This window comes from Carassius gibelio, chromosome B1, assembly GCF_023724105.1.
Source record: "Carassius gibelio isolate Cgi1373 ecotype wild population from Czech Republic chromosome B1, carGib1.2-hapl.c, whole genome shotgun sequence".
NCBI lineage: Eukaryota > Metazoa > Chordata > Actinopteri > Cypriniformes > Cyprinidae > Carassius > Carassius gibelio.
Window position 1 is genome coordinate 15,072,125 of NC_068396.1, and position 26,640 is coordinate 15,098,764.

Below are 26,640 nucleotides of genomic sequence, written 5' to 3' on the forward strand. Positions count from 1 at the left end.
ATGTTCAAACCAGAAGATAGAATACAAAAAAGACAGAATACAGAAAAGTTGTATATGTCTCACATTGCTCTATACAACTATCAATAAGACACATATAAGTGAAAAGCAATAAACCACAAAAGGCTTATAGAAGATGATGAAAATTGATCCTGTGTTGGGAATAAAGGGATTCATTTCAGAGAGATGCAATACAATTGCAGTTTAGAATCGCTGTCTAACAGCAGAGCAACCCTCCTGATCCTGAGTGATTAAAAACTAGTCTGTGACCCTAACCTTTGCCCTCTAGCCCCAAACCTACTCCATCTTGCACCATAGATATTAATTAGAAAATCTGTGCAGACGGTACCATATCCGCCTGGATTCTATTTAGGGATGAGAAGGAAATGTAAGCTAAAGAAACGAAATCCATCAACATCCTCCCTCTCATCGCCTATTCTGTCAGCAAATACACCGCTTCACTTCCTGTCTACGACAACAGCACTTCCTGCGCGGGCCGTGATGTCCTGATTAACCACAGGATCTATGGGAGACCCTAAACTTCTTCCAGTTTTCCAAATAGAAAGAAAAAAAATCTTCCTCATTCATAAAACTAAATTATCCCCCTACAACCGACGGTGTAATTTAACTGGGGGTAAACAGGGCTCAAGACCTCATTTGAGCTTCACTGCCTTTTCCACCGTTTCTCCCCCCACAATAAAGCTACATTTGCATCAGCTTTGAGAGAATTTAGTCGAGATGATTTATTGAAGTAATCAGCAGCAGCGCAGCCTTTTCGTTGCAGCGCAGGGCCTGCAATGTGCCGCCACTGGAACGGGGTTTGGGCCGGAGGCTTTTTTTCAGTGGAGGCAGGCAGAACCCAAATTCTCCCCTTTGATTAGATTAGCATTACACAACAGCGTGACAGATATGACAAATAGGTGCATTAGAGCGTGTCATTTATTCCCTCTTTTCTAGATGCCTGGGTTCACAGAGGGACCCCCACCTCACGCCTGACTTCTACAAATATATGACGCCCCGTCTGATGCCTGATCTCTCTGGATTACCTTCAGAGAGGGTTATAGGAAAACGAAAAGAGTTTCATTTCTGCAAATAAAAGTGCTAAAGAAAAAGGCAACGGATGCTTGGATATGTGTATTACTCATTTGCATGTAAACCTCGAGTCATTCTCACCTATTCCATGGATTGCTAATACTGAATAATTAAATAAACATTGGCACAAGCAAAATGATTATCACTTAAAACTGTAGTAGTCCCAGAGTTAATGTGAGTGTGTGCGTGAAGTGACAGAATATCACACACTTCAGTGACTCTCCTCCTCTAAGGGCAATCTATGGCTACCTCCATTAGCCCCCATCACACACACTCAGAAGGGTGCATATGCACTGCACACACTATTCTACCATCATACCACTCATTTCCTCTTAATAAACACTGGAGGCAAATGCACTCATAACTCACTGACACTCTTACTTTGCAATGTAAATGGTTTTATTTAAAGTTTATTATAATGCCTACAGGCTAACCTTTGCACAAACCTCCAACCCCTGAAAATCACCCGAACACATTTAAACCCCCTCTTTAGATCCTCTAGATTCTAAATATTGACCCATTTTAAAGCTTTATATCATAATCTCAATATTATAGACATTGTAACATCAATTCTTCATCCTACCTGCCTTAAATACCCTCTGTAAAAGCTGATGTGGAAGCTGATCGATCCCGAAACGCTATCAATGTGGCATTATCCTCTGTGACTGGCTATATGACCAAGGCCGTTACATTGGGTCAAGACCCCTGACCTTTGAACTCATACCAACAGCATTAAGAAGGGCTCCGTGGCTATTTTTCTGGACTTCTGTCTATACTCCCAGCTTAGTAAGTCAGGCATCGGGCTGGCAGTGTGAAGATAACACTTGCTACAATGGATTTATTAACAGTAAAGAGGTGAAGGGGAAAAAAAGAATAACTTGAGGAAAGATGGAGGAATGACATACCTGAGAACACAGCAGCATGACCAGTTCAACCACAGAACTGCTAGATTTCATACACACAAGACCTAGAAAGAAAAAGGACATTTCATTTCAGATTTAGTAGATGAGAACTTACAGATGAGTAAGATTTTGAATGTAACCAAACAAGCCTTACATAGCTGATCACTAAATGTTGCAACTGACTGAATAAAATCAAGAAAGCTCTTGTAAAATCAATGTAAAAATACTGCAAATGATTGTACTTTTGTGAAGACCCATCTCGATTTCATATATATTGTAAATAATTTGGTAAATACAAATGTTATCTTCCATCATTTAATAATAAACATTGAGCTATCTGTGTTGAAAATGTAACTAAACCTTTTTAATTCAATTCTATGAGATTTCTAATATCAAATTATAAGCAGCATTGAGGAAAAATATTTATAAGAATTAAAAACATTAAAAAAAATTGTGTCTGTTCTGCTGACACCTAATTCTGCACCATCTTGAGGGGTCAAAGGGTATTGATGACCTTAATGAACCTACACGATGCTACTGTAAACTAATACATGTTTGGGCCTTGTATTACACGAGACTAAATATGGCAAGCATATGTTCTATTGATCGGAAATTCAGCTTTAAAGAAGCGGCTAGGGAACTACATATGCAGATTGTGCACTAGAGATTTAACATAAAAGCTAAAGGTGAGGAAAAAAAACAGGAAGCTGGAGGAAGAGGAAGGAAGGAAGCATTTTTGCTTTAAGTGGCTCTCTAAAGTCACCCTGCAGCTATCAATCAGCGTTTCATTTCTCCGGGTGGCAGTGGACAGGCCAAACACTCGTACGAGTGTGCTGACCTCTGACCCTCTGCTTTATAAAAGAACACTGCTATTATAATCATTGAGTTAAAAGATACTTCCAGCCACATTTACTGAGGTGAGAGAGGGGGTGTGAGTGCTTTCCTAACATACTGGGAGTGATGAGATGTTTCTGTGTTTGTATGTAATGACGTGAACTGAACCCCACTTCAAACTTTCACAAAGATAAGATGCATTTGTGTGGAACACTCCACAGATATCAGTAATACTAGTAAAGAGTAGCTCACTGGTGCCCTCGATGAGTAGCTCCTGTCCATGACTGCCCAGCAATGTGCGAGAGAGGAATGGTGCGAAATCCACAAAAATCTCTCGGAGTAAAGGAGCTGCCTTCTCCAGAGCATGTTCCAACCTCTCTGAGATACTGAAAACACACACACAAACACACCTCTATATAATTAATAGAGAGTGACAACTTTACAATAACAGATTATTTAATGAAGTCATGCATTTAAAAAAAAAACTGCATTTCTGAAATATAAATCCATAGGTTGTTTAAAAAAAAAGCATGCAGTTCAGTTTAAAGTGGAGACCTCATGTTGGGGGCGGAGCTCTGGGTCACTGGGGATAAAGCAGGGACAGATGGCAGGTTGGAGCTGGTGGAGGTTCCTCCTGCAGAGAATACAACCAGTAAACAACTCATTACCCAAATACGCACATGCCAAACAAAACAGGGATGCATTAAGCTAAAACAAGCACGTTACTATAATGTTTATACTTGGAACAGAAACCAGAAACAAAATAATTATGTGAATTTGGGGGGAAAAAGGAAATATCTGTATTGCATTATATAGCTTTTTGAGCTTAATGATCTGCATTGATATCATTCATAAAAAAATAAAAAATAAAAACACAATAGTCTGAGTAAATGTGTTACAATCTCTTGCATCTGATTTACAAGGAAACAGCAAAAAATCTAGTTCAAAATAATGTACCTTTTTTTAAATGCACATATTAATAATTAAACAATCACTGTAATTTATAAGCACAATTTCACAATATAAAAAAAAATCAATTGCTGTTCAATAGTTTGAAGTAAGTTTTTCTTAAGAAATTAATACTTTTATTCAGCAAGGATGCAGTCAAGATCAAATATAACATATATAAAGTTACAGAAGATTTCGATTTCAAATAAATGGCATTCAATTAATTCAATTAATCAAACAATTAGTAGAATTTTTTTAAATGGCTTTTATGTTTTTTTTTTTGGCAGGGTTCCCTTGATAAAATGTGCATTTTAGGGGCTAAACATCAAGTTATCGGTATTGGGGTCGCTTCAACCTGCATACATGAAAAACAATCGTGGACTTTGGCAACACTGGTTTAGGTGGAGCAGCATTTACTGCACACAGCCGTAATCCCTAGTAAATCCACACAAAATTGATTTCAAAATGGCAGCCGATTGGTTTTGAAAACCTGGCAACCCTGATCTGAACGCACGTGCTGGAGATACTTCTGATCACAGGAGCGCCTTTACTGAACAGATGCGCATGAAAATCACATTTGATTTTTTGCACAGCCCCAACTGAATCATGAAATGATCACCTAATAGAGAAAGTATGAAGTGATGAACACAGAAATGATTACTTCACAGCATTTATGCTGCTGAAGTTTAAGCAAATATATGTAATCATCGTCTTTCTCACTAGGCGAGAAAGGATCATTAAATGTGTCTAATGACACTTAAATGCCAAATAAAGTGCATTCAAATAAAACTATTTACAATGTTCCTTTGACAATATTCATATTGCCTAGCCCTTCTAACAACCTTGTACAATAACCTTTTCCTGCTGCTATCTACAACAATTTTTTATATAAGGGAGAAGAGTAAAGATCTATGTTTGAGCCCTGACACCATGGGAAAGGAGCTTTAGCTGAATGATAGCTCTGCTCTCGTTAGAATTCATGTAAAATAAGCATTAGAGCAGCTCTTACACTCCCCCTGATAAAACAGCACATAAATTCATTAGCCCTGTGTGTGGCTGTGAATAGTGTACAAATAATTATATGCCAATAAATTTCATCTTGCCCCTGAAAGTGACATATTTTGGGCTAGTGAGGGTCTTGGCACGATCATGCTCTCTCACACACTACAATAAATCTGCATACACTAATATCTCTGCAAATGCACACGTGGGGTCTCAGGGCAGGGATAACTCTTGCAGCAGTATGGAATGTTCCTGGCTGTGGGGACAGCGGCTCTTTAAGCACCACCATGTGCGTCCGCAGAGAGTCTCCCGCTCGCTGATGAAGTAGCCACTTCAAACAACTCGGAGAAAATTAGCTTATCTCTATTCAGCTGGGAGCTGCCCCTCTCCTTGTGTGCGCACACACACATACACAGGAGAACCATAAAAATACAGACAAGCTTAAAACTACAAGCATGAGATATAGACCCACGAGTACACTACTTCAAAGACAAGAAAAGCTAAAGGGAACTAAAAACAATCCCTTCACGCACAAAGGATCATGTGTGCAAGCACATGTTGGTTTCAAAATAAAGGAACATCTCAAAGACACGATGATTTTTAGACCGAGATGATGGTGATGTTGGCTACAATTCAAACCCAAGCCATAATCTTCACAAATAGTTGTTGACATGATTAGATCTACTGAAAAACATGATTTGGCTGATCCGAATTGGGAAGACCAACTTCAGATGTCATTAAGTTTTTGACATGTTTCACTAAATCTATAAAGGCATAAAGTCAAAACTACACCCATAGCTGTACATAGTGAGGTTAGATTGATATCAATGCCATTAATCAATGACTCATCAGATTTTTTTTAATCCATTCAATTTTTTTTTTTTTAAAGAAATGAATACCTTTGTTCAGCAAGGATGCAATAAACTGATCAAATGTGACAATAAAGACATTTATAATGTAGCAAAAATTATATTCTTTTTTTTATACATGAAAAATATATCATAGTTTCCACAAAATAATTACTAAAATCACAATAATAAATTACATTTTAAATAAAATAAAAATATTTTCAATTGTAATAATATTTTACTATATTTTTGATCAAATAAATGCAGCCTTAGTGAGACCTACTTAAAAATATATTATATTTTTTCGTTTCATTTATAGAGCATTTATAATAAACATAAATTATGTGTATACAGTAATGTAAAGGACAACACAGGATGATATTTGTAATCACCTATACTAGGATGGAAATATGAAGCTCTGTATTTTGGTAAAGTGTAGTTAGTGACATGCTCTTTTATGAGGACACTCACCTGGGATAGACTCTGTGCTCTCAACAGTTTCTCCTGCGGACACCACTGACACACTGTTGACTGGAGTTCCACCCAAGGATGCAGCAGTGGCTGATGGGACGGCTGCAGCTGCAGAGACCGTACTCATTCCTGGTGAGGGAGCCCCACCCATTCTCTTGGGTGCCACGACAACACTCCTGTAAAAGAATGAACAACCAAGAAGGCAATAGTCAATGTAACAGATTTTGAGGATGGCCAGAATTGAAACTGTTGCTGTACATTATTATTATTATTAGAAAATATTATCCTTATCCTTTTTTGGTGGGTTGAATTCAATTAAATAATTGTATGCTTGCATTCTAGTTTGAGCTGTTCCTCTTTTAAATGTATTTTTTATCAAGCAATGCAGAAAGCAGACTCTGATGTTCTGATAAATACACAGAGCTAGAGAATCAAGCACTCTGTCAAAAAACCATTAGCTCTTGTTCCATCGTCAATCCTGCAAGGATCAGACTGATGGTGTTGGCTAAATATGCTGCACATAATGTGATTTAGCATAAAAAGCCGCCCAGCTCTCACAACACAAGAAGCCCATTTACCGTATTAGTGTAATTAGAGCCCTGCTTCCCTGACACAGAATATTCCATAATGGCAGCATCTATCTTTCCACCAATCAATGGCCTCCCAGCTCCCCTGTCACTCAGAGCTCTAAACTTTATGACTGATTCAATTTGGTGGTGTTTTATGGTCTAGAAGCTACTGTGTACAGTGTCATGCTTTGTGATTATCTGATAAACAAGCTGTTTTGCGGTTAGGTAAAGATTGAAGGAATGAAAATGTTGTAAACATTTTAGTTCATTTTGAAGGTTGTGCTCTGTTAACAGTATTAGGCAACAGTCTGGACACACTTGAATGAATTCACGTTCCTCTTGATATCAAACACTGTATAAACTGGCAATTTATGAATTTATGCTTTAATTATTTTAGTAGACAAAAAAAAAAAAAACATTCAGTCACATTTACTCATTTGTTTTCCATATATTTTTATTTTCTGTGGGAATTAAAATTAAAAATATTTTGCCAGTTCTTAATGCATTTTTACAATGGCAGTTTATAAATATAGTTATCAAACCCTAAAATGTAAAAAAAAAAACTATTAAATGTAAGCAAACAAAAAAAACTCATTATAAAAAGACTACAAAAGGAATAGCTCGCATTCAGATAAAAAAATAAAAATATTAAAAATTAAAAAGGTCTGATGCCTTCATTGGCTCTTGCCTGGGTTGCAAATAAATGTGATGAACAGTATTTGGTATTTGAGAGCACAATACAGGAGAAATGCAAAAAAAAAAAAAAAAAAAAAAAAAAAAATTTCACAGCCAGAAACCTTATTTAAACCCTAAAGACTTTTAGATACGCATCCGAGGATTCCTCCTCATAGAGATGGTAAGCAAAGTTTCTCTAGGCTAAAATATAAATCGTTTTGATTTGTCTGTCATATGATAATTTGTGTTAGAACACCATTAAAATGATTTACAATAAAGAACAAAATGGGTGGGTGTATACTCATTTTAAATACTCTACCTCCATTAAATTGTAATATATATATAAGTAACATTAAAGATTGGATTGTATGTTGAGCTAAACCGGGGAAGAAGCATATTAAACACAAAGTAACCATGGTAACCCTTTTCAAATCACAAATGATAAAATGTTACAAGATAAAGAACACATCAGTATTTAAAAGCTTTCACAATGAAGTCACGGGTCTCTGGTGCATTCTACATTGTCTAGAGGTAAAAATGGAAATGGTTCATATCAGTTGAAAGCCGTGACAGAGCTCTGGCCTTTCACAGTGGCTAGTGTTGAGTTTATCAGTGCTGACAGAGGGGGTAATACTACGCAGTCACCAGCTCCTCTCCAGAACACATCCACAGAGACGCTACAGACTGAGGAGGCACGCCAGCGTCAGATAAGAGCTGTCTAGGACAGACCGCTTCAATCGTCCCGCTGGAAGTTGCCTAGAAGCAAAGGCACGAGAACGAGAGTGTTCTCACACCATTTCTAAACATCTGATGTCTCCTTAACTTGAAAATAGCCAGTCCGAGAAAACCAAAGGAATTTATAAACTGGAAGGCTCGCGGTATCACGCTCATGACATCAGCATTTGCTGTTCACCAGTCCACCGTTCCAAAAACTCTATTAGAGTGCATTTCTGTTCTCTCTCAAGTGCATGTTTAGCACTGAATGTTCGTGGGATGGTGGGGGTGTGCGTCTGCAGCATCCATCTGCTCAAAGGCACAGGTTTTAAATTATTCAGCGCACCATTAGCCACACTTAGCCCCAGCTCACTACCACTGTCGATTAATCAGAGCTGCCAGGTGTATACCACCAGACGAGAGGCCAGCGCTGACCAGCATCCGTGGAGTTTGGATTCCAGACACTGAATTATTTAGCAGCTTTAACCAACACTCCCGGAGACGACATGTAAACAGCATGTTTCCCGTAATCTGCACAAATATATGTGAGCTTGGGTGCGAGGAAATGTGTGTGAGAAATTGGTCTTACTGGACGTGGATCGACATTTTCAACTGATGTTTAACGAGGGCTGGACAATTCATTTCTCCACAAAGAAGCGCTACTTTAAATGAGTCCTAATGGTGGTAAGTTTTATACTATGTGGGCTTATTTAAATTTTAATATTTACTCCTTGGTGTCGCCTTTGGAGGTTAGGGTGCAAAGATGATACCAGAAATATGCGTTTCATGTCATGGATGAAAACAAAGAATTCGTTCATTCAGAAATAAATCAACTCATTTTCGCAGTTGACAAAATCAGAGAACCTGTTGTAAAGAAGATCAGTCATTTTGTTATCTCTGTGATATCCTAACCCTGTGTACATCAAATTTGTGTCCAACAAGTCATTATAACACTATTCACTGGTCTCTGGATCCTATCAGCAAATATTTGCAGACTTCCTGTCAAAACAATAGTGGGGTAAGAAAGACTTATGGTGAAATCAGTGTGTTGTTGATAGTACATAAATTAAATGTCTGTTTTAACCTTGACCCCAGGCTTGCTTTATCTAGGAGACCCTGTTTTTTTTTCTCCATATATAACACTCGTAAATCCTCTGGGATTCATTCATACCGCCCTGGGTGTTCCAACATACCCTCTGTTTAGCAAGCACGCATGCATACTGGCACAGAGTATAACTTCAGAGAAAAATGCAGCAACACTGATCAGACTTCAGCCGACAGAACAGTGGCAGTATTCTTTACCCCGGGTTTGAAGTATTCGATTGGTAATTCATTCAAGTTTGCAGTGGAAAACAACTTAAAATAGTCAAAAATCATAACGAGACAAAAACAGGACTCAAAATGCCAGTGAGCGAGATGGAGGACAGGACATGTGAGTGTGTGTTGAAGAGAGAGGGTGAGTGAGTGGACTTGGAAAACACCAGACTCAGAACTGGAGTCATCCAGATAACTCGGCACCTCTCTGCCGGGGATCCTGAGAGGAGATAAGACTTTCCTTCACGCTCTGGGAAATTGGTAGTTGACATTAAATACTTTTGGGAATTTTGTATGGTCTAGTTGACATAATACTCTGTTTAAAACTACTTTAAGCAGAACTTTAATGACCTCTTATTATGTAAAAAACTGCATCCATATTTTAAAAAAAATATTTTAAAAAGAATTCAAATTAAATGTAAATACTTTTAAAATGTATTTTTTCTTTGCAGGAACAAAAAGAATAAGATAAATAAATTAGCTGCAATGTTTGAAGCTGAGTAACGATACACGTATTCGTATTGAACCGTTCAGTATACATAAACCAAACGATTCATTGGACTAATCCCATTACGTTTGGAAAATAAGTGAGTGAAATATAGAGTACTGTACTCTGTACTCAATAAGGCAGCCCAAATGGTGTAACAGGCAACGTGCTGTCTGCCCTGCGGCCTCACGATATGCTCCCCGTGCTGGGGTGTGTCGAAAGATGATGATCTTGTATCAACAATAGCCAGAGATATTGTCAAAAACATAAATTATTGGCAATATGAAGAGGATTAAGTATTTCCAATTGATGTACCCTGTTACATCATTATTTTTATTAGGGTTACTTTTATTATTAAATTAAAATTAAAATTAATTTGCACTGCAATATAACTAATGCGCTGCAAGAATAACAAATTATAGGCTATTAACTCCTCAATTAAAATGCTTTAAAAAGGTATTTTAAAACAAGTCTATTGAACAATGAATTATAGGCCTAATTCAAATATTAACACTGCAGTCATCAATAAAAATCAATGAAATAAAAACCTTTAGTGTATTTCAACTTAAGCACTAACTTTCAAAAACAACCTGTTTATTACAAAATACCTTTCTTCTCATTTTTTTCCACTGTATATGGGCCTCAAGAGAAATATTAAGGGAAATGAGAAACAGTTATTTTTCAGCATATGTTGAATTTGATTCGTCTCTCGCCATCTCTGAGAGAATTTGTGGCATCAGATGCCGAAAGCTACCTCATTACTCCGTAATTCCCTTTTTACCTGCACTTTCTGCACAGTGAATTGACTGAAATTAAGACGTACACCAGCATAAACTCTTGTGCAAAGTTTGAACATTGCTTATGGGACATCCATTGGCTCGCCTTCATGGTTTAAAAAAAATAAATATTTAAAAAATTGCAACATAAGCAATTAACCACTCCCCCAACTTTATTAATATTTAGTAAGGCAGTAGTTAAGTTAAGGTATGGGGTAGGATTAATGGATCTAAAATGCAGTCATGATGAATAAGGCATAAATATGTGCTTTATAATAGTAATAAAAGCCACTATGCTAGTAATATACATGCTAATAAGCAACTAGTAAATAGAGAGAATCTATCCTTACAATAAAGTGTTTCCCAAACGTTTGTAACCTCACACACAAAAATCCATCTTAAAGATAAGAGATCCATCAGAAAAAGCCACTCCTTTCATTATGTTGCATGTTCATGCAGGACTTTTCTGTTCTGTGTGCAGAAGCCCTTCACCAGAGATGAGGAAAATGGCACTGCAGACAACAATAGCCAATCTATGATTTATTAGGCTATTAGTTTCATTTTTATCAGATTTTTCTGTATGCAGGTTTGGGTAAGAATAATTTGGGTCGGATTTAGGACTCGAGAAGACCTCTTGTCTGAAAAGACGAATTGTATGTGAAAAACTGACTTTTTTTTACTAAACATTTGTGTTGGTATGAACAGACTAAAAGTGAAGCTTGGTTTGACTGAAGACCTGATGAAGGACCAAGTCCTCTCTCAGAATGTCTTTATTTCTTAGTGGTGGCGGCAGAAGAGAGCTGCAGTGACTGCTGGGAGCTTTGAGCTCATCCTTTGCAGGAGCCAGCGTAATCCCTGTCCTGATATCAGCAGCATGGCGATACCTGACAGAGCATTCCTCAGATAAAACACAAGGCCAGATCAGAGGGATGTCTCACAGATGCCCAGAAGACATAGAGAGGAGAAGAGATGTGAGAGAGCAAAAGGCAAACAGAAAGAAGATGGTATGACATACTGCTTTCTATTTCCAACACAAAATCATATTTTTTCTTCTTTCTCTTTTTTGTAATAAACCCTCTATGGTTATGTCAGACTTATGCACAGACAATGCAGCAAATAAAAACCAGACAGTGCAGACGTTCGCCAACACACAGCAATGGATCTTGTTTCCCAAACACACCCAACGGACCCCATGGAGCAACAGTTACACTACAGTCTTTAAACAGACAAATTAATAACAAAAAAAAAAACTTATGTACACAACATCCATTCAAAGGATTGGGGTAAGTAATAGGGATGTAACGATTAACCACGAGCTAGTTGAAAATCGGTTCAAATATGTGACGATTCAAATCAGTTGAGATGCAAACAAATCGCGATTCATTTAGGGGTAGGAGTTAATATGAAACCATGTCTGAGGGGAACTTACTGTCTTTAGAAAAGTTTGTTTGGTTTGATGGTATTTTTTCTTTTCATCTTGCCTCTGTATAATGCATATTGAAGTTCATAAGTGCAGAGCTGCTTTGTTTACAGCAGAAACCAAGGAAACGCTTTAAGCTGGCAGAGAGTGAATCTGCATCTCATTCAGTTTTACAAAACTGAAGTCAAAACATTGACATTATACAATCTAATTTTTATTAAAAACTGCTCATGTTGCATGTACACAGCATCTTTATTTGGATAATGATTAAAATGCAGTGGTTAATTTTAAATGGAAAGATGACAGACAAAGCCTTATTTTGTTTATATGAAGAGGGTTCTTTTATTTGTGTTATTTATTTGGAATGAGGCTTGTTTTAAAATTTCTATTTAGTTTTGATATTTACATTTACATTATATTAAAATTTTGTTATTTAGAATACACTTATCCAAAGCAAATTACAAATGAGGACAACAGAAGCAATCAAAACCAACAAAACAGCAATAATATGCAAGTGATAAATTAGTATATTATTATAGTGTTATATTTCAATTTCACAGAGAAATGTGAAGCATTTTGTCCAAGCAATAATAAAAGGACACATTTAATTTATAATTTGTCTTAAATCTCATTTTGTAATAAATAAATAAATAGTGAATCGAATCGATTCGTGAGTTGGGTGAATCGTTACATCCCTACATAGTAAGATTTTATTTTTAAATTAATACATATATTCAGCAAGAATTAACTAAACTGATCAAGTGTGACAGTAAAGCTACAATGTTATAATGATTTTTATAATAAAAAAATCCAGTTATTTTCAACGTTCTATTCATCAAAGTTACATGGGTCAAAAACATGTCATTTCTTTTTTTTTTTCTTTTTTTTTTTGGCAGGGCAAGCAAAAATGTGAATCTTTTTAGTGTTGAGCTCTAGTGTTAGATATGAAACAAACAGCGGTACAACTGAATTGGTGTTATTTTTTTCCTTTACAATAACCATCTGCCCTTACACACACACACACAAAACACCAAACACAGACACAAATCCACTGGCGGAGGAATGGACAAGTGGATGTATATGCGTCTCCTGAGGCCTGTTCTTGATGGGCTCTGCTTTTGTAAGGCTGTTTGTTTGTTTGTGTGTAGAATGGCACACTTCCGAAGCAGAAGTCAGGTGCTCTGTGGGGCTGTCCATCATAAAACGCACACAGACCAATTTCTTTTTTTTTTTTTTTTTTTTACATTGAAGTCAGAATACAATTCTTGAAGAGAGAACAATAGAACGAAAAAAAAAACGCTCTAGCAAAGTGCTTTAGATCTGTGTGCACGGATTGGCCGTTGAGCTACACATCTGGACTGTCCACTCACCTGTCAAAAGAGTGGAACTGGACGGACTGATCACGGGAAGCATCGCCCACTGCACCCAGAAACCCAGGCGGTATGAGGCTAGGGTCCACTATGATGTCATCAGAGGGAGCACTAACGAGACTTCTCAAAATATCCTTGACATTAACATTTTTGCCTTTGCTGTCTCTATCAGTGACATCTTGACCTCTCCTGACTTCAGAGGACAAAGTAGACAGGGCTTCGGATACAGCATCTGGGCCGGTCTGTGCCTCGGTGATGACTGAGGTCTTCCCGTCCTCAATACTAGAGTCCCGACGATGGGGAGACAAACCGTTCTCAAGATCAGACTGAACACTCTCTGCAAATCAAATAAAATAAAGTACACATCAGTCCACTCTTCAAAACACTGAATGCATGAGTATTTATTTGTTCTATAGGTTCTCTGGGTACAATCTTGCAGCAGTGATGTGTGTGGGTTCAGGTGCTCACCTGTGCTCCTGACAGACTGTGAGCGCTGGGCATGACTTTTGTCATTGTGTGGCTCAAGGATGTCTCGATATTTAGATACCATGAGTACAGAGATAAAGTAGACCACAGCCAGGGCCAGGAACTGAGCCTGTTTACTGTCATCCTAAAGCACAGCACACAACAAAACAATTGAAAGTGAAACAAAGAAAGTCGTGACATTTTGCCAACTATGGTAACCCATACTCAGAATTGGTGTTCTGCATTAAACCCATCCAAGTGAACACACACAGCAGTGAGAAGTGAACACAGCGTGAACACACACCTGGAGCAGTGGGCAGCTACATATCCAGCGACTGGGGAGCAACTGGGGTTTCAGTGCCTTGCTTAAGGGCACTTCAGTCATGGGTATTAAGGGTGTTTATTCACTCCCCTCACCTACAACTTCCTGCCAGCACTGAGACTCGAACCTGATACCTTCAGTTTACAAGTCAAACTCTCTAACCATTAGGCCATAGCTGCCCCTTAATTAGCTCATTTTAGAGTATTATTAAAAAAAATTAGCCACATCGCTGTTCACAATTTTGGGGTCAATACGATTTTTTTTTAATAAATTAATATTTTTTGAATTCAGCAAAAATGCATTAACTGATCAAAAATAACAGTACAGACCTTTGCATTAATGCTATTTTTTTCAACTAAATGTTTTTGTTTTTACCACAAAGGTTTTCAACATTAGTAATAATAAGAAATACCCAATTCCTAAACGTATCAGCTACCTTCCTAACTACTACTAAGCAGCAAATTCGGAGTTTTTTTTAAGGCAAAAGTCATAGTTAATGGTTTGTTAATAGCAAGAATTGGACCTTAAAATAAAGCGTGTCTCCTAGTACTCCCTTTTTTCACACACCGTTTTTTCACTGCACTACAAAACATTAGTTAAATGAGTGGCAGATCAGACATGCAGTAGTTGAATGAGTACTGAGTGAAAAAAACTCACTATATCCCTGAACACTACAGCACGGAGACGGTTGATGTCCATGTCCTGCAGAAGCCGGTCTAAATCTCTGATAGGAGACATCCCTCCTGTCACAATGTCCACAGGACTCTGTAACACAGTTCACACAGTCTCATTCACAAAGTCAGCTCAGCATAGACGGTTGTTCTCAATAACGTATTCACACTGCTCCAACACTTGATTTCAGTTGGACTTTGTAAAAACTATGTAGTCTTCTGTTTGCTGTTCCACATTTAGACAGCACTGAGGCACAGAGGCATTAATGCATCAGTTTTGCTAAGATTCTTAATAATAGATGAGCTGTGAGTGTGGAGTGTAAGTTACACAACACATTAAGGAAGAAAAGGGTTTTGTTTTTTTACTGGAACTGTAAGAATCAAAACTTGGCCCATTGACAAAATGATTCTATTTGAGGATTCTGTTTAAGGTTCTATTTAAAATTACCATCTGGACACTAGAGAGAGAGAGAGAGAGAGAGGGAGGTATCCTTGGCATTAAGCTGAACTTGCCTGTGCTGGTATAGACTTGGCGGCTCCCACAAGGCTTTGCTGTCCACGGCTGCTCTCTGCACAAGACTTACCCAGAGTGTGCTGCTGACATTCCAGACAGTTTCTCACAGCCATCGCGCACACTGAGGGGGAGAGAGAGTGTGTGAGAGAAGGACAGACAGAGAGAGAGTGTGCAACTGAGAGGTAGAAATGCGGAGAAAAAGACAAAATCATAGAGATGAAAGGGTACCAGAATGAAAAGATATACAGACTAAAGGAAATATGACATATGAGAAGGTCATTGCATGACAATGAAAAAGGGCTTAAAATACCATCTTATGAGTGAACATAGTGAAAACTAAAGCCATAAGTAGACATCCTAAAATGATTATACTTTTTTTTTTAAGAAAATGGACATCAATGTTGTCAATGTTTTTTGTGTGTGTGTGTGTGTGTGTGTGTGTCACTTTGTTGTTTGTAGGGTGTTCAAGGCAGTTTCTAAGGCATTGCATGATGGTTGAAAGGTGGCTATTTACTGGCCCAAGTTTTTTTTTTTTTTAAACCCCCACCCCTCACACACACACATTAAATACATTAATACATTAAATTGTAATACTTTTAGACCATATTGCTTTTACTGTATTTTTAAAAGAAATACATGCAGTATTGTGAGAATAGGAGACTGCCTTCAAATAATAAATAAGTTAAACATGCAGCTAAGTGATGTTTTCCTAAGCGATAACTATTTTCATGTCATTTATTTTCATTATAATTTTCATCAAATGATAATCAATAAACTGCCAATATTATAATGTATTCTAATTATACTATTTTGTCTAAATGGACTAGAAGTAATACACTAAATACTTCAATACCACGACTTAGGTGCCCTTGAGCAAGGCATTGAACCCCCAACTGCTCCCCGGGCGCCGCAGCATAAATGTCTGCCCACTGCTCCGGGTGTGTGTTCACGGTGTGTGTGTGTGTTCACTGCTCTGTGTGTGTGCACATTTCGGATGGGTTAAATGCAGAGCAAAAATTCTGAGTATGGGTCACCATACTTGGCTGAATGTCACTTCACTCCCTAAAATATAAATTAATTAATTAACGGATATTCATTTTTGACTGGCTAAATATAAAATTTAAGTCTTATTAAATTATAAGTGTTTTAAAAGATTAAAATTAAGAGTAAGATGATGGCAAAGGTAATCCAAACATATAAACAGTGGTAGTGAGCACGCAGAATTGTATATTAGCCAGTATAGAAGTGATATCCTCAAATCCTGGCCGCTAACTAATATAGTTCCAATATATCATACATTACCACTAAAAATAAACATTTAAAATAATTTGATATGAATTAACAAATGAATAACAATATAGAAACCCGCTGCAAGGTAATTCATCTCCAAGACATAACAGTCATACAGAGTATAGAAAAGGAAAACACATTAAACTGTATGAGGTTTGGAAAACAGATGACGTTGCTTATTCTGTGTTGAATCATTTTGGCCAGGTTCCCACCACCATGGCGCAGAAACATTCTCTTACTGCATTTAATTTGATGTATTGCATGCTATATGTAAGATTAGAATGGTGCATGTGTGTGTGTGTTTTCATTTTAATGTACTTCACAGTAATGTTTGTGTGTGTGTGTGACTGCATGTGTATGTCTCTATTCAACCCTCGATCCTCTCATACCTTGACAACTGACAAATGTAAACTCCAAAATGCTTAGATTAAAGGTATTATACCAGCGCGGGAACCGACCAGCTTTTTCCATTAGGCGTTCTAGTCATTTGAGCGAAAGAGCGAGTGAAAGACAGTAAGAGAGCTATAGACGGAGAGATGGCGGGCTAAACCTAGTTACAGATCCCAAATCAGATTACACACTGGCAGACCTCATCAAATATTCATTTTGTACTTTCAGCCCTCCTAAAAACAGGCTTCAGTTTCGCTCTCACTCCACCAATCAGAAAGGTCCGCCCTGCCCTTGCTGCACACTGTCGAGTCGATTTAACACACCGGCCATTTTGTTCAGTGGGTCTGGGTGTTACATGGGTGAGAGAGCCGATGTGGCGAAGCGGAGGGGTAGTAGAGTGGAAAAGTGTTATATTTAGAAAAGAGGGAGTTTGATGGTGTCTAGATAGCTTCAGGGAGGGTCATGTAGAGTGTGTGTGTGTGTGTGTGTGTGTGTGAGAAAGAGAAATGAATAATGTAACCGATCTGAACGGCTGGATTTCTGTTATATGGTCTATAATGCTGCAGTACAGTTTGTGATACATAGACACATAAAGGAGGAGGTGCCTCGGGCTACAAAACAGCCATTACAGTCAATGGCCTGATGACGGTTTTCATTTTAGAACACTACAGTGTGGAGAGCTTATAATAACACTATTAGAGAGGGCTAGGGTGGGGGGGGGGGGTTGCAGAACGGAAAGGCAGTTATTACCTCTACCAAATGAGTCAATAGAGAGAAATCAATGAGCAAAAACGACTCTGCTCTAAACTTCCGTGATTCAGACGTTTAGCTCATCCATATGCTAACATCAAAACAAATTAAAATCAATTGCAAGTTGATTCCCCATTAAGTAGTGAGGGGCAGTGAGTGAGAGAAACATATTAAGAGCAGGACATTATTTAAAAATCATGGAGGAAGATGAACAAACAGTGTGTGTAAAGGACAGGACAGGAAAAAGAGATGAGGCACTGGCTCAGGGATACACACACTACTATTCAAAAGCTTTTGGCCTGAACGATTTTTTAAATGGTTTTGGAGTTTTACATTTATTTGATCAAAAATACCATAAAAACAGTAATACTCTCAAATCTTATTATAATTTAAAAAACATTTTCTATTAATTGATTAAAAAAGTAATTTGTTCCTGTGATGGTTAAAGCTGAATTTTCAGCACCCATTACTTTAGTCTCCAGTGTCACATGATCCTTGCTGCTTCATAAACACCTATTATTTAGCTTAATATTTTTCTGATTAATAAAAAACGTTTAAATGAACAGCAGCTAGTTGAAACAATATAATTGTCACATCGCACATATCCTTGTTGGAAAAAACATTGATTTCTTTCAAAATTAATATTCTTACTGACCATGATTAGTACAAAAAAAATTTATTGCCCGTGCAAAACTCGCTAACACAATTCTAGAGTGTTGAGGATAGTTGCCAGGATGTTACTGAGGTGTTGAGGTGGTGATGCTACTGTAACAAGACTTAACAGATTAAAAACAAGCCTTCGCAAACAGCACTAAAAAAAAATAGATAGAAAAGAGAGATATACCCAAACGTAGGCATTGTCTTAGGATTCCTCCAGAGGACATGTTCTTCTCTGCTTCGATTTCTGTGAAGTTGAGTGAACTGGCGAAGATCAGAACATCCACGAGACTGATCAGCCTCTGCAAGAACATCAGTGACGCCTCCACAGACAAACCCTGAGACGGCTCAATGTTCTCCAGCTCATGCTGCAAGACAGTGCCATCATCATCATCATCACCGCATCTGCAGCCATCATAATCAGCACAATCTTCACTCAAACCTGCATAATGTACTGATGGTCACCTTTATTATCAACCTCACTTTTCATCATCATAGCTATTGTAATCAAATTACTCACAATCATTAAAGTAAGAAAATAAATGATCATCATTAAGATGGGCCAGCACACTTTCTTCTAATGAGATCTGAAGAGTTCGTTTGCAAAACGTGATAAACGCCATTTTTTGACATTTGGATTTTATTATTGGAAATTACTGTTCAGTTGTACCTTAATCTATGTGTGAATTGCTGCCATTAATAAGATTTTGAAATGTACATTTTAAGCCTACTACAAAATGTATTTTTTCACAAAACGCGATCTCCGCCAGCCCAGTTTCTTTACAAAGTGCGATATAACGGTTAGGCTATAGAATGTTCAGGATCCTGCGCAAGCTCAGGATGCCACGCGAGGAGAGAGTCACCGCCGGTGAAGTGCTCCGAGTTTGCTCAGTGATTTAACGATAATATTAAAATAAAAATAAAAAATTTTAAAAGAGGATTCAATAGGCTAACTAAAAAACGTTTACCATTTTATTGTTTATACTGTAGGCGAGCTGTCAGTCACGTAGGCTACGTTACTGATCAACAGCTGTCAGTCAGAGAATCAAAGCTTCAGAGTCAAGCTAACGTTATGGATTTCGATGACGGATTGGAGCCGGTCATTCCAGATGATGTTGGGAGAAAGAGGAAGGCATCTATAGAAAATCATCAAAGGGAGAAGACCAAACGGGCAAGGCATTCAGGGGAAGGAAAACATCCAAAGATTAATTGTGGTCATCGTGCGATTGCGAGTAATGTTAGTCTGTGTCATGCCGACAAATTGTCAGATGAAGATGTAGCCTTCAACTTCACAAAAATGTATAAAAACGCTACAAAAGTGGACCAGGATAAAATACTCCTGTGTCTGTTAACAATAAACAAATGCAGCAGGGAAAGAGTCTCTGCTGATGTCAAGAAGAAAGCCAGGGAGGTTGCTGTGTTCACACCAAACACGAATAGAGCGTCTGGCGCGAATGATTTTAAGAAAATCTTTCTTAAAACCCCTAGTGTGAAAGTCAAAGGTGTCTCTAGACGTGTGAATGAGGCGAATTCGTGTCTTCCACACCTAAACGCCTTCGCGCCGCGAGACCTCCAGACGCGCGTAAACGCGCCTTTGCATTGCGTTTTGCAAAAAAAATAAAAATTAAAAAAATATTATTATGTTGTGTATGTTCTGGCCAAAACTAACTCAGAATCTTATCATTATTAATCAATCTTTGTATATACTATTCCATATATTTATGATGTATTGTTTTTTTAACCAATTTAAGATGTTTGACAATGTTAAGATAAATATGTTGCATTTTGGCATGGTTTTTGACTTATTTATGAACTATTTATGGACATAAAATTTAATAAAAAATATCCTTGATTTGAAGAATATTGTGTCCCTGCCCTTCACTGAGCTCAAGTAATAGTTTAATGTACAAAAAATTGTGAATGAACTTGACTGTTGATGTCTTAAATAATAATGTCAAATAACCAACATTTCTCATTTTGCAAGGAAACTCTTCATCTATGTTAATTTAGTATGTACACATTATCACACCATGATTTAAGGGTCCTCTCAGACTTGACTGAAATTATGCTTTTACTCTGATGTAAGAGCTGCTGTGAATAGCATGGAAAACCATCAAGGATCTTGAAAAATATGGGATCTTTTTTTAGACATTTCCTGTTTGAGGCAAAAGCTGCAGATAGTAACATGACAGGATATTTAATGAGATTCAAATATGCTGATTGGGGTATAGCTTTTCTATCAGAAAAGGTTATTAGTGGTAGAGTAAGTTATAAAAAAAAAAAAAAAAAAAAAAAAAAATATCGCAATACTTTTTTTATTTTATATTAAGTAGGGATGTCAACTATTAATTGGTGGTTGATTAATTGTCGATAAGAGATGCAATCGATTAGAGTTATCGAAGGTCAATTAACCATGGCTCATGTGCAGAAATCATGCGAGCAGCTGTGAGTGAGGTATATAAATGATCGAACAGGATCGAACGTCGTTTAAATGAATGACCAATTTACTTCCCTAATATTAAGTATAACACAATAAAACCTGGGATGAGTATTAAATAAAACAAAGTTTTGTTTTTTGGAAGCTTAAAGCAGAATCAATTTAGTCAAAATATTACAAAAGCTAAACTACTTTGGATGGCCAGGGGATGTAGAATTTCATAATGACAAGAATACTGCAGAATCGTCTGAGCTTTATGTTGACATATACACGTAAACACTAGCAAACTTACGTCCAACCAATAATGAAGGAAATCAGAAAAATAAAGTGGACAAATTCAGTGAGCCTAACTGTCCTTCAGCGGGACTGAAACACATCAGTAGCAGGGGAAATGCATTGCATCATGCCACAAAACTTGAGATGCCAAAGTGAACTTCACAACAAATCTATTTATCCTGTTGTCAGAAGTAACAAGTGCAAGTAAAAGCATTCATTTTCTGTCAGCTACTTGACATTTTGAGCAATCTCTCATGCATCCCATAATAGACAGCATTGCTGATTGTAATAGTTCTATTGGATTTTGACGTACTTGATGGAAACGCACAAGCATACTAACCGTAGAAGAGGTGGCTGCAGACAGCAGAGGAAGGATTCCTCCACAGGCCATGATGAGGTTGTCCACCACCTGAGAGACTAGATGGACAGTGTTGTGCACAAACACTACGTTCTCACTGCTGTTCACAAAGTCCATAACTGTCTTAGTCGAATGACTGTGGGGAGAAGTGAGAAAAAAAATTATAAAATTATCAAAAAAATTGTGAAACTTACTACAACATCAAAGGGAACTGTCTGTAGTAGGGATGGGTCACGATTTTTTCGAATAGTCGATTTAATTACAGAATATCGATTAGGCTGTGCGATAATTTTCTAAGGATGTGAACCGTGCCCGAGAACGTCTGACCCCCACAACCGGTTAGGTTGACTAATGTGATCGCTCCGTGCCACGCTCGGTTGGAAGAGGTGGGAACTACTGTAGCATGATTTCGTGAACATGAGCGGCAAACGCAATCTATAAAGAAATATGTTGTGAGAGGGTCTTTAGTGTCACCGCGTCCCAAACAACTCAAAATAACGAACCACAAAGTTATCAAAACGATGAACTCCACTGTGCTGAGAGAAACTTCCTATTTCCCGTGATTATGAGCTAACTGCATTAAAATGATTTGTTTTTATTTGTTGAAAGAATAAATGTTTTTATACCAATGGTTGTTAACCATAAACATTTACCACCCATATATAAATTTTTGAATCTGCTATGTAAATTTTTTCTTAAGTAAATAAAGTTATGTGACTATTCACAAGCTTTTAATTATGGTTAATTTAATACAAACGAGTGTCTCGTGAAATAAATAAATTTTAGTTTAAAAAATCTTCAGTAAGTCTATTGCTGTTTTTCGTATTAAGTGTGAGGAATGACAGGTGCCACATACTTTTTTTGTTTTTTTTTAGTGGAGTATACAGGTGTAATATATTCACTTTTACATGATTTTATTATTGTTATTTTGACTTTATTCCTAAAATATTATAACGCTGATGTTATTTATTTATATTTTTTGAGAAGGATAAACTGACAAAAATGCTCAACTGACTGTCTTGAGGCCGCTTTGTAGATTATTTAAAAAACAAACAAACTTGAATTTAACAAACATAAAATGTTCCAAATATATTTTTTTATTCAATTAATAAAGAATCGAAACGAAATATGACCTTCAGAGGACCTCATATGATGCTAACCCTGAATCAACAAACAGAACTAGCAATTATTGCTAAATGTGTGACTGAATCATATAATAACTTACAAATAAACTTGAATTGAATGACCACTTTGCCATTAAAAACCTAAACTAAACTATTATAATGGCTGCAAAAGCAGAAAGGGTGTTCTCTGTGGCCAGACTAATTGTGAACAGATTGCGCTCCCATCTTCCCGAGCATCTTTTTTTATTATTTTTATTTTTTTTATATTAAATAGGTTACTGTTATTTATACAGATGTTAAAATTAATGTTCACATAAGTGCCATCATTAAGGCTGTTCACAATATGTTTTAGTTCATACTGTGCTTTAAGCCTGATATTTATGGCTGAATTACTGTGTTCTAATCTTAATTCATCTGTAAATGTAAAATAAATAAATAAAATGCTATTAATGTTCATGCTTATTTTTCAAATAGAAATGTCCTAGACTCCTACAGCCTTGTGAGCAGTTGATAATCGACGGACTGTTATGTTAATAAGTGCCATCATTCGGTTATGTTATATTAATGTTTTTCAGCAATCATAGAACCATCAATTGGCTTGGGTTAGGATAGACTATTCTCTAATGAATTTAACAGTTTGTTATCATACAGATTGAAAGCCTTAATAGTCTCTCTCCCTCTCTCTCTTTATATGGGCATGCGTGGGAGGGGTGCGATTTTCGACTACCAATCAAAAAATACCCAGCGTTTATCGAATATTACTTTTGCTTCTGTAGTGTTGCTTTCGTCAACGAAAATGATAAGTAAATATCGTCGTCAACGAACCTTTATCATGTGACAAATATGAGACGAGATGCAACGTAAATGCTGGTCATGTGACAATGACTATAATTAAATGTATAATGCAATATTGTTGACGAATAAAAATGAGACAATGTGGTTTACAAAATAAAAACTATGCTAAAATGTCTCTTTATTTTCGTTGACCAAAACGAGACTAAACAAAATGTTATAGCGTTATTTCATCTCATTTAGTCGCGTTATTATTATTTAGCAGTATTTCTGTTTCCTGTGTCTCACTTCAGGGGCTGTGTCAGGTCACACTGCGCAGACGCAGGCGAGGTCACTTCCTCAAGCCCCACTCGTGCCATTATTTAATAAGGAGACAACAATCAAAGTTAAGTCTGACATAGAGAAAGGGATCGATGTGTGTACTTCTAACATGTTTGGTTGGTAAAATAAATGTTTGTAAATTCTAATCAGAGCATCTTCTGTTTCTGGAATGGATATAATCTATAGTCTATAAGGTAACAATAATATAATAAGATAACCTTGTCTGAAATGGGTTTGGCTAAAACAATGTGGTTTCGACCATACTACTAGGTACTAATACTATATTGACTGGGTTAAATATAATTGCATTACTAAAAAGAGATTAAAATACAATTTTCATTGACCAAAACTAGACGAAAATAGTCATGGATAATACTGACTAAAATAAGGGTAAAATACTTTTAGTCCACTGAAACTTGACTAGACTAGAAAGAGTTTGAATGTGACTAAAACTAATAACAACTAAAATGAAAGCTTCACACAAAAAGTAGACTAAAATGACAATTTTTGGTTCCTGGTCTTTCTCTCACCTTCTCCACATCTGCACATCGGTCTCAATAGAGAACAGCAGGTCAGTCAAAAGGCGCTGGTGCATATAAGACCACTTGAACTCTGGAATACGGAACATAGTGGACCGTGCCGAAGACGAGCCCTCATTGTCCTGACCTGAGGGGCTTGAAGAAGCTGCTGGATTTGCACTCAGATTCTGCAAAAAATACACAATTCTTCTCAAATTTGTTTTGTGTGACCTAAAGAAAAGTGTTTTCTTGCCCCGTGACAAATCAAAATTTTTCATATAATCAATAAAATGAGTACATTTCTGTAGGTCTCAACCAGGTCTCATGTTCCTCAGTTATTAATATTGCAAAACTTACTGTTGTTGAGGTGTCCTTTAGCTCCAATCTCTCTGTGTCTGAGGCCACACTTGACACATCCAGTCTAGCAATTTTAATCTCTTTGGTTTTAGTTGCTGAGGTCTCAGTCCCCGCTGCCTTCAGAATGTCTTGGTTAGTTCCTGGATCCTGTGACATACTCTCAGTGCAAGGGCTAACCTCTGCCGTAGACACCTTGGACAAATCTGGAGAAAGCACTTCTGGAGTTTGCTCGGTCTCAACAGCACCATGACCAGCTGTAGTCTCTGTGTGAAGCTTGGTCTCATCGATAGAGGTGCTTCGGTTTAAATCCACCTCCACCACGTGAGCTGGTTCATCCTTGGTTTCCTCTATTTTCTCATTTTGTAACGGCTTCTCATCTTTTTCGGTTTCCAGCTTCTTGTCTTTCTCCTTCCCATCATCTTCCTTTTCAGCACTATTGTCATCAGTCTCACCCGCTGTAGCTGAAACAAAAGAAGTCTCCTCCGTGCTGTCATCACTGACCTTCACTAAGTTGTTGGCTGAGGAAACATCAGTGCTATCTTCATTCTTGATGGAGGCCCCAGTTTCGCTGGTCTCCTGGTTTGCTGAAGCCTCAGAAGTTTCTTCCACTCTGGCTTCCTTCACAACTTCAGGAGAAGAATCTCCAGGTCCCTTTTCTTTATCTCCTACTTGAACATTTAGTACAGTATCAGCAGTGCTTGTTTGACCATCATCTTCAGCTGGTATCTTCACAGCTTCAGCTTCCACATTGGCATCCTTGTCGGTTGCAGTCTGAGTATTGTCTGCATCATCTATTACACTCAGATCAGCACTTTCTTTTTCGTTTACACTCCCTTCAGTCATTGTGATGTCAGCCTCAACTCTTTCCACTCTCTCATGGTCTCCATCAATGTCAACCTCTATATTTTGCACTTCATTATCCTTTCCTGGTTCTTTTGTAGTGACCTGTTCACCTTTATCCCCTTTATTTGTCTCTGGTGAGGTAGCGACAGTGTCTGTCTGTCTCTCTTCCTCATCTCTGGCCAGAATGTTGGACACTGTGACTGGGATCTGGTCCCTGGTTTCCTCATTGTCTCCAGGCTGATCAGTAACCTTCTCATCAACACGTAGCTCAATTACTGTAGATGGAGCAGTCTCGTCAGCATTCAGATCACTACTGGCTGAGGCAAGGAACTGAGAATCATGACTGGTTCCAGATACAGTTCTGATTCTGCTTTCAGATCCTCCCTCAGAACCCATCCGCTGGTACTCAAGGAACATGTGGGCCAGATTCTCTTTGTGTTGCTCAAAGGTGACCTGATGAAACAGACATTAAGACAGTTTGAAGGAATGTTTATTATGCACGGGAGCAAAATGTCAATTCTCAATCAGAGCAAACTAACTAAGGTACAGTATAATATAGAAGTTCTGTAAAGATGTAGTACTATATTATACGACTATATGGAATTGTTATATATATATATATATATATATATATATATATATATATATATATATAATTATTAAAATTATTAACAAACTATAACAAATTATTAAATGTAATTTTCAAGCCTTTCAGAATTTGTGATATTATGTAACTATAATGCCAAAATATGTTAGAACTAGGCCCAGTCTATAACATGCAACAATAAGCCACCTTTTCAATGAGTTTATTTTTTATGGCAAAATACACACATCCCTAAATGTAATCTAAACATTCGAATTTAATATCCTGTGAGTCAGAGTAAATTGTGACGCAAATCAAGTCTCGTGAACTACATGTATGCTTGTACAGTGAACCAACGACCAAGGTCAGGATTTTTCGTTCAAAAACTTTCATTAGGCTGTGGATCGAAATGAAAGCCCTTTAACACAACATTTTAGGTTTTCATAATGACTGTTTAATAACCATAACATGCAGTTGTTTTTTTTTGTTTGTTTTTTTAGGCATTAGGCTGCAGCCTATCTCACGTTTTGAAATTAACTTTCTAAAAATACAT

The 26,640-nt window shown here is 37.3% G+C and overlaps 1 protein-coding gene across 3 annotated transcripts in view; it reads right to left on the reverse strand.

The window, feature by feature from the left end:
- Window positions 1-26,640, reverse strand: part of lrba (LPS responsive beige-like anchor protein) — a 235,502-nt gene that overhangs the window by 136,849 nt on the left and 72,013 nt on the right. For all 3 annotated transcript variants that reach the window (XM_052547153.1, XM_052547152.1, XM_052547151.1), the window contains exons 22-33: window positions 24,662-25,957; window positions 24,317-24,492; window positions 21,532-21,685; window positions 18,666-18,846; window positions 15,391-15,512; window positions 14,864-14,971; window positions 13,888-14,029; window positions 13,420-13,756; window positions 6,095-6,270; window positions 3,381-3,459; window positions 3,078-3,211; window positions 1,995-2,056 (exon numbers count right to left, since the gene is read on the reverse strand). In XM_052547153.1, the coding sequence (XP_052403113.1) occupies window positions 1,995-2,056; window positions 3,078-3,211; window positions 3,381-3,459; window positions 6,095-6,270; window positions 13,420-13,756; window positions 13,888-14,029; window positions 14,864-14,971; window positions 15,391-15,512; window positions 18,666-18,846; window positions 21,532-21,685; window positions 24,317-24,492; window positions 24,662-25,957 (2,967 nt within the window). The remainder of the gene's footprint in view (window positions 1-1,994; window positions 2,057-3,077; window positions 3,212-3,380; window positions 3,460-6,094; window positions 6,271-13,419; window positions 13,757-13,887; window positions 14,030-14,863; window positions 14,972-15,390; window positions 15,513-18,665; window positions 18,847-21,531; window positions 21,686-24,316; window positions 24,493-24,661; window positions 25,958-26,640) is intronic.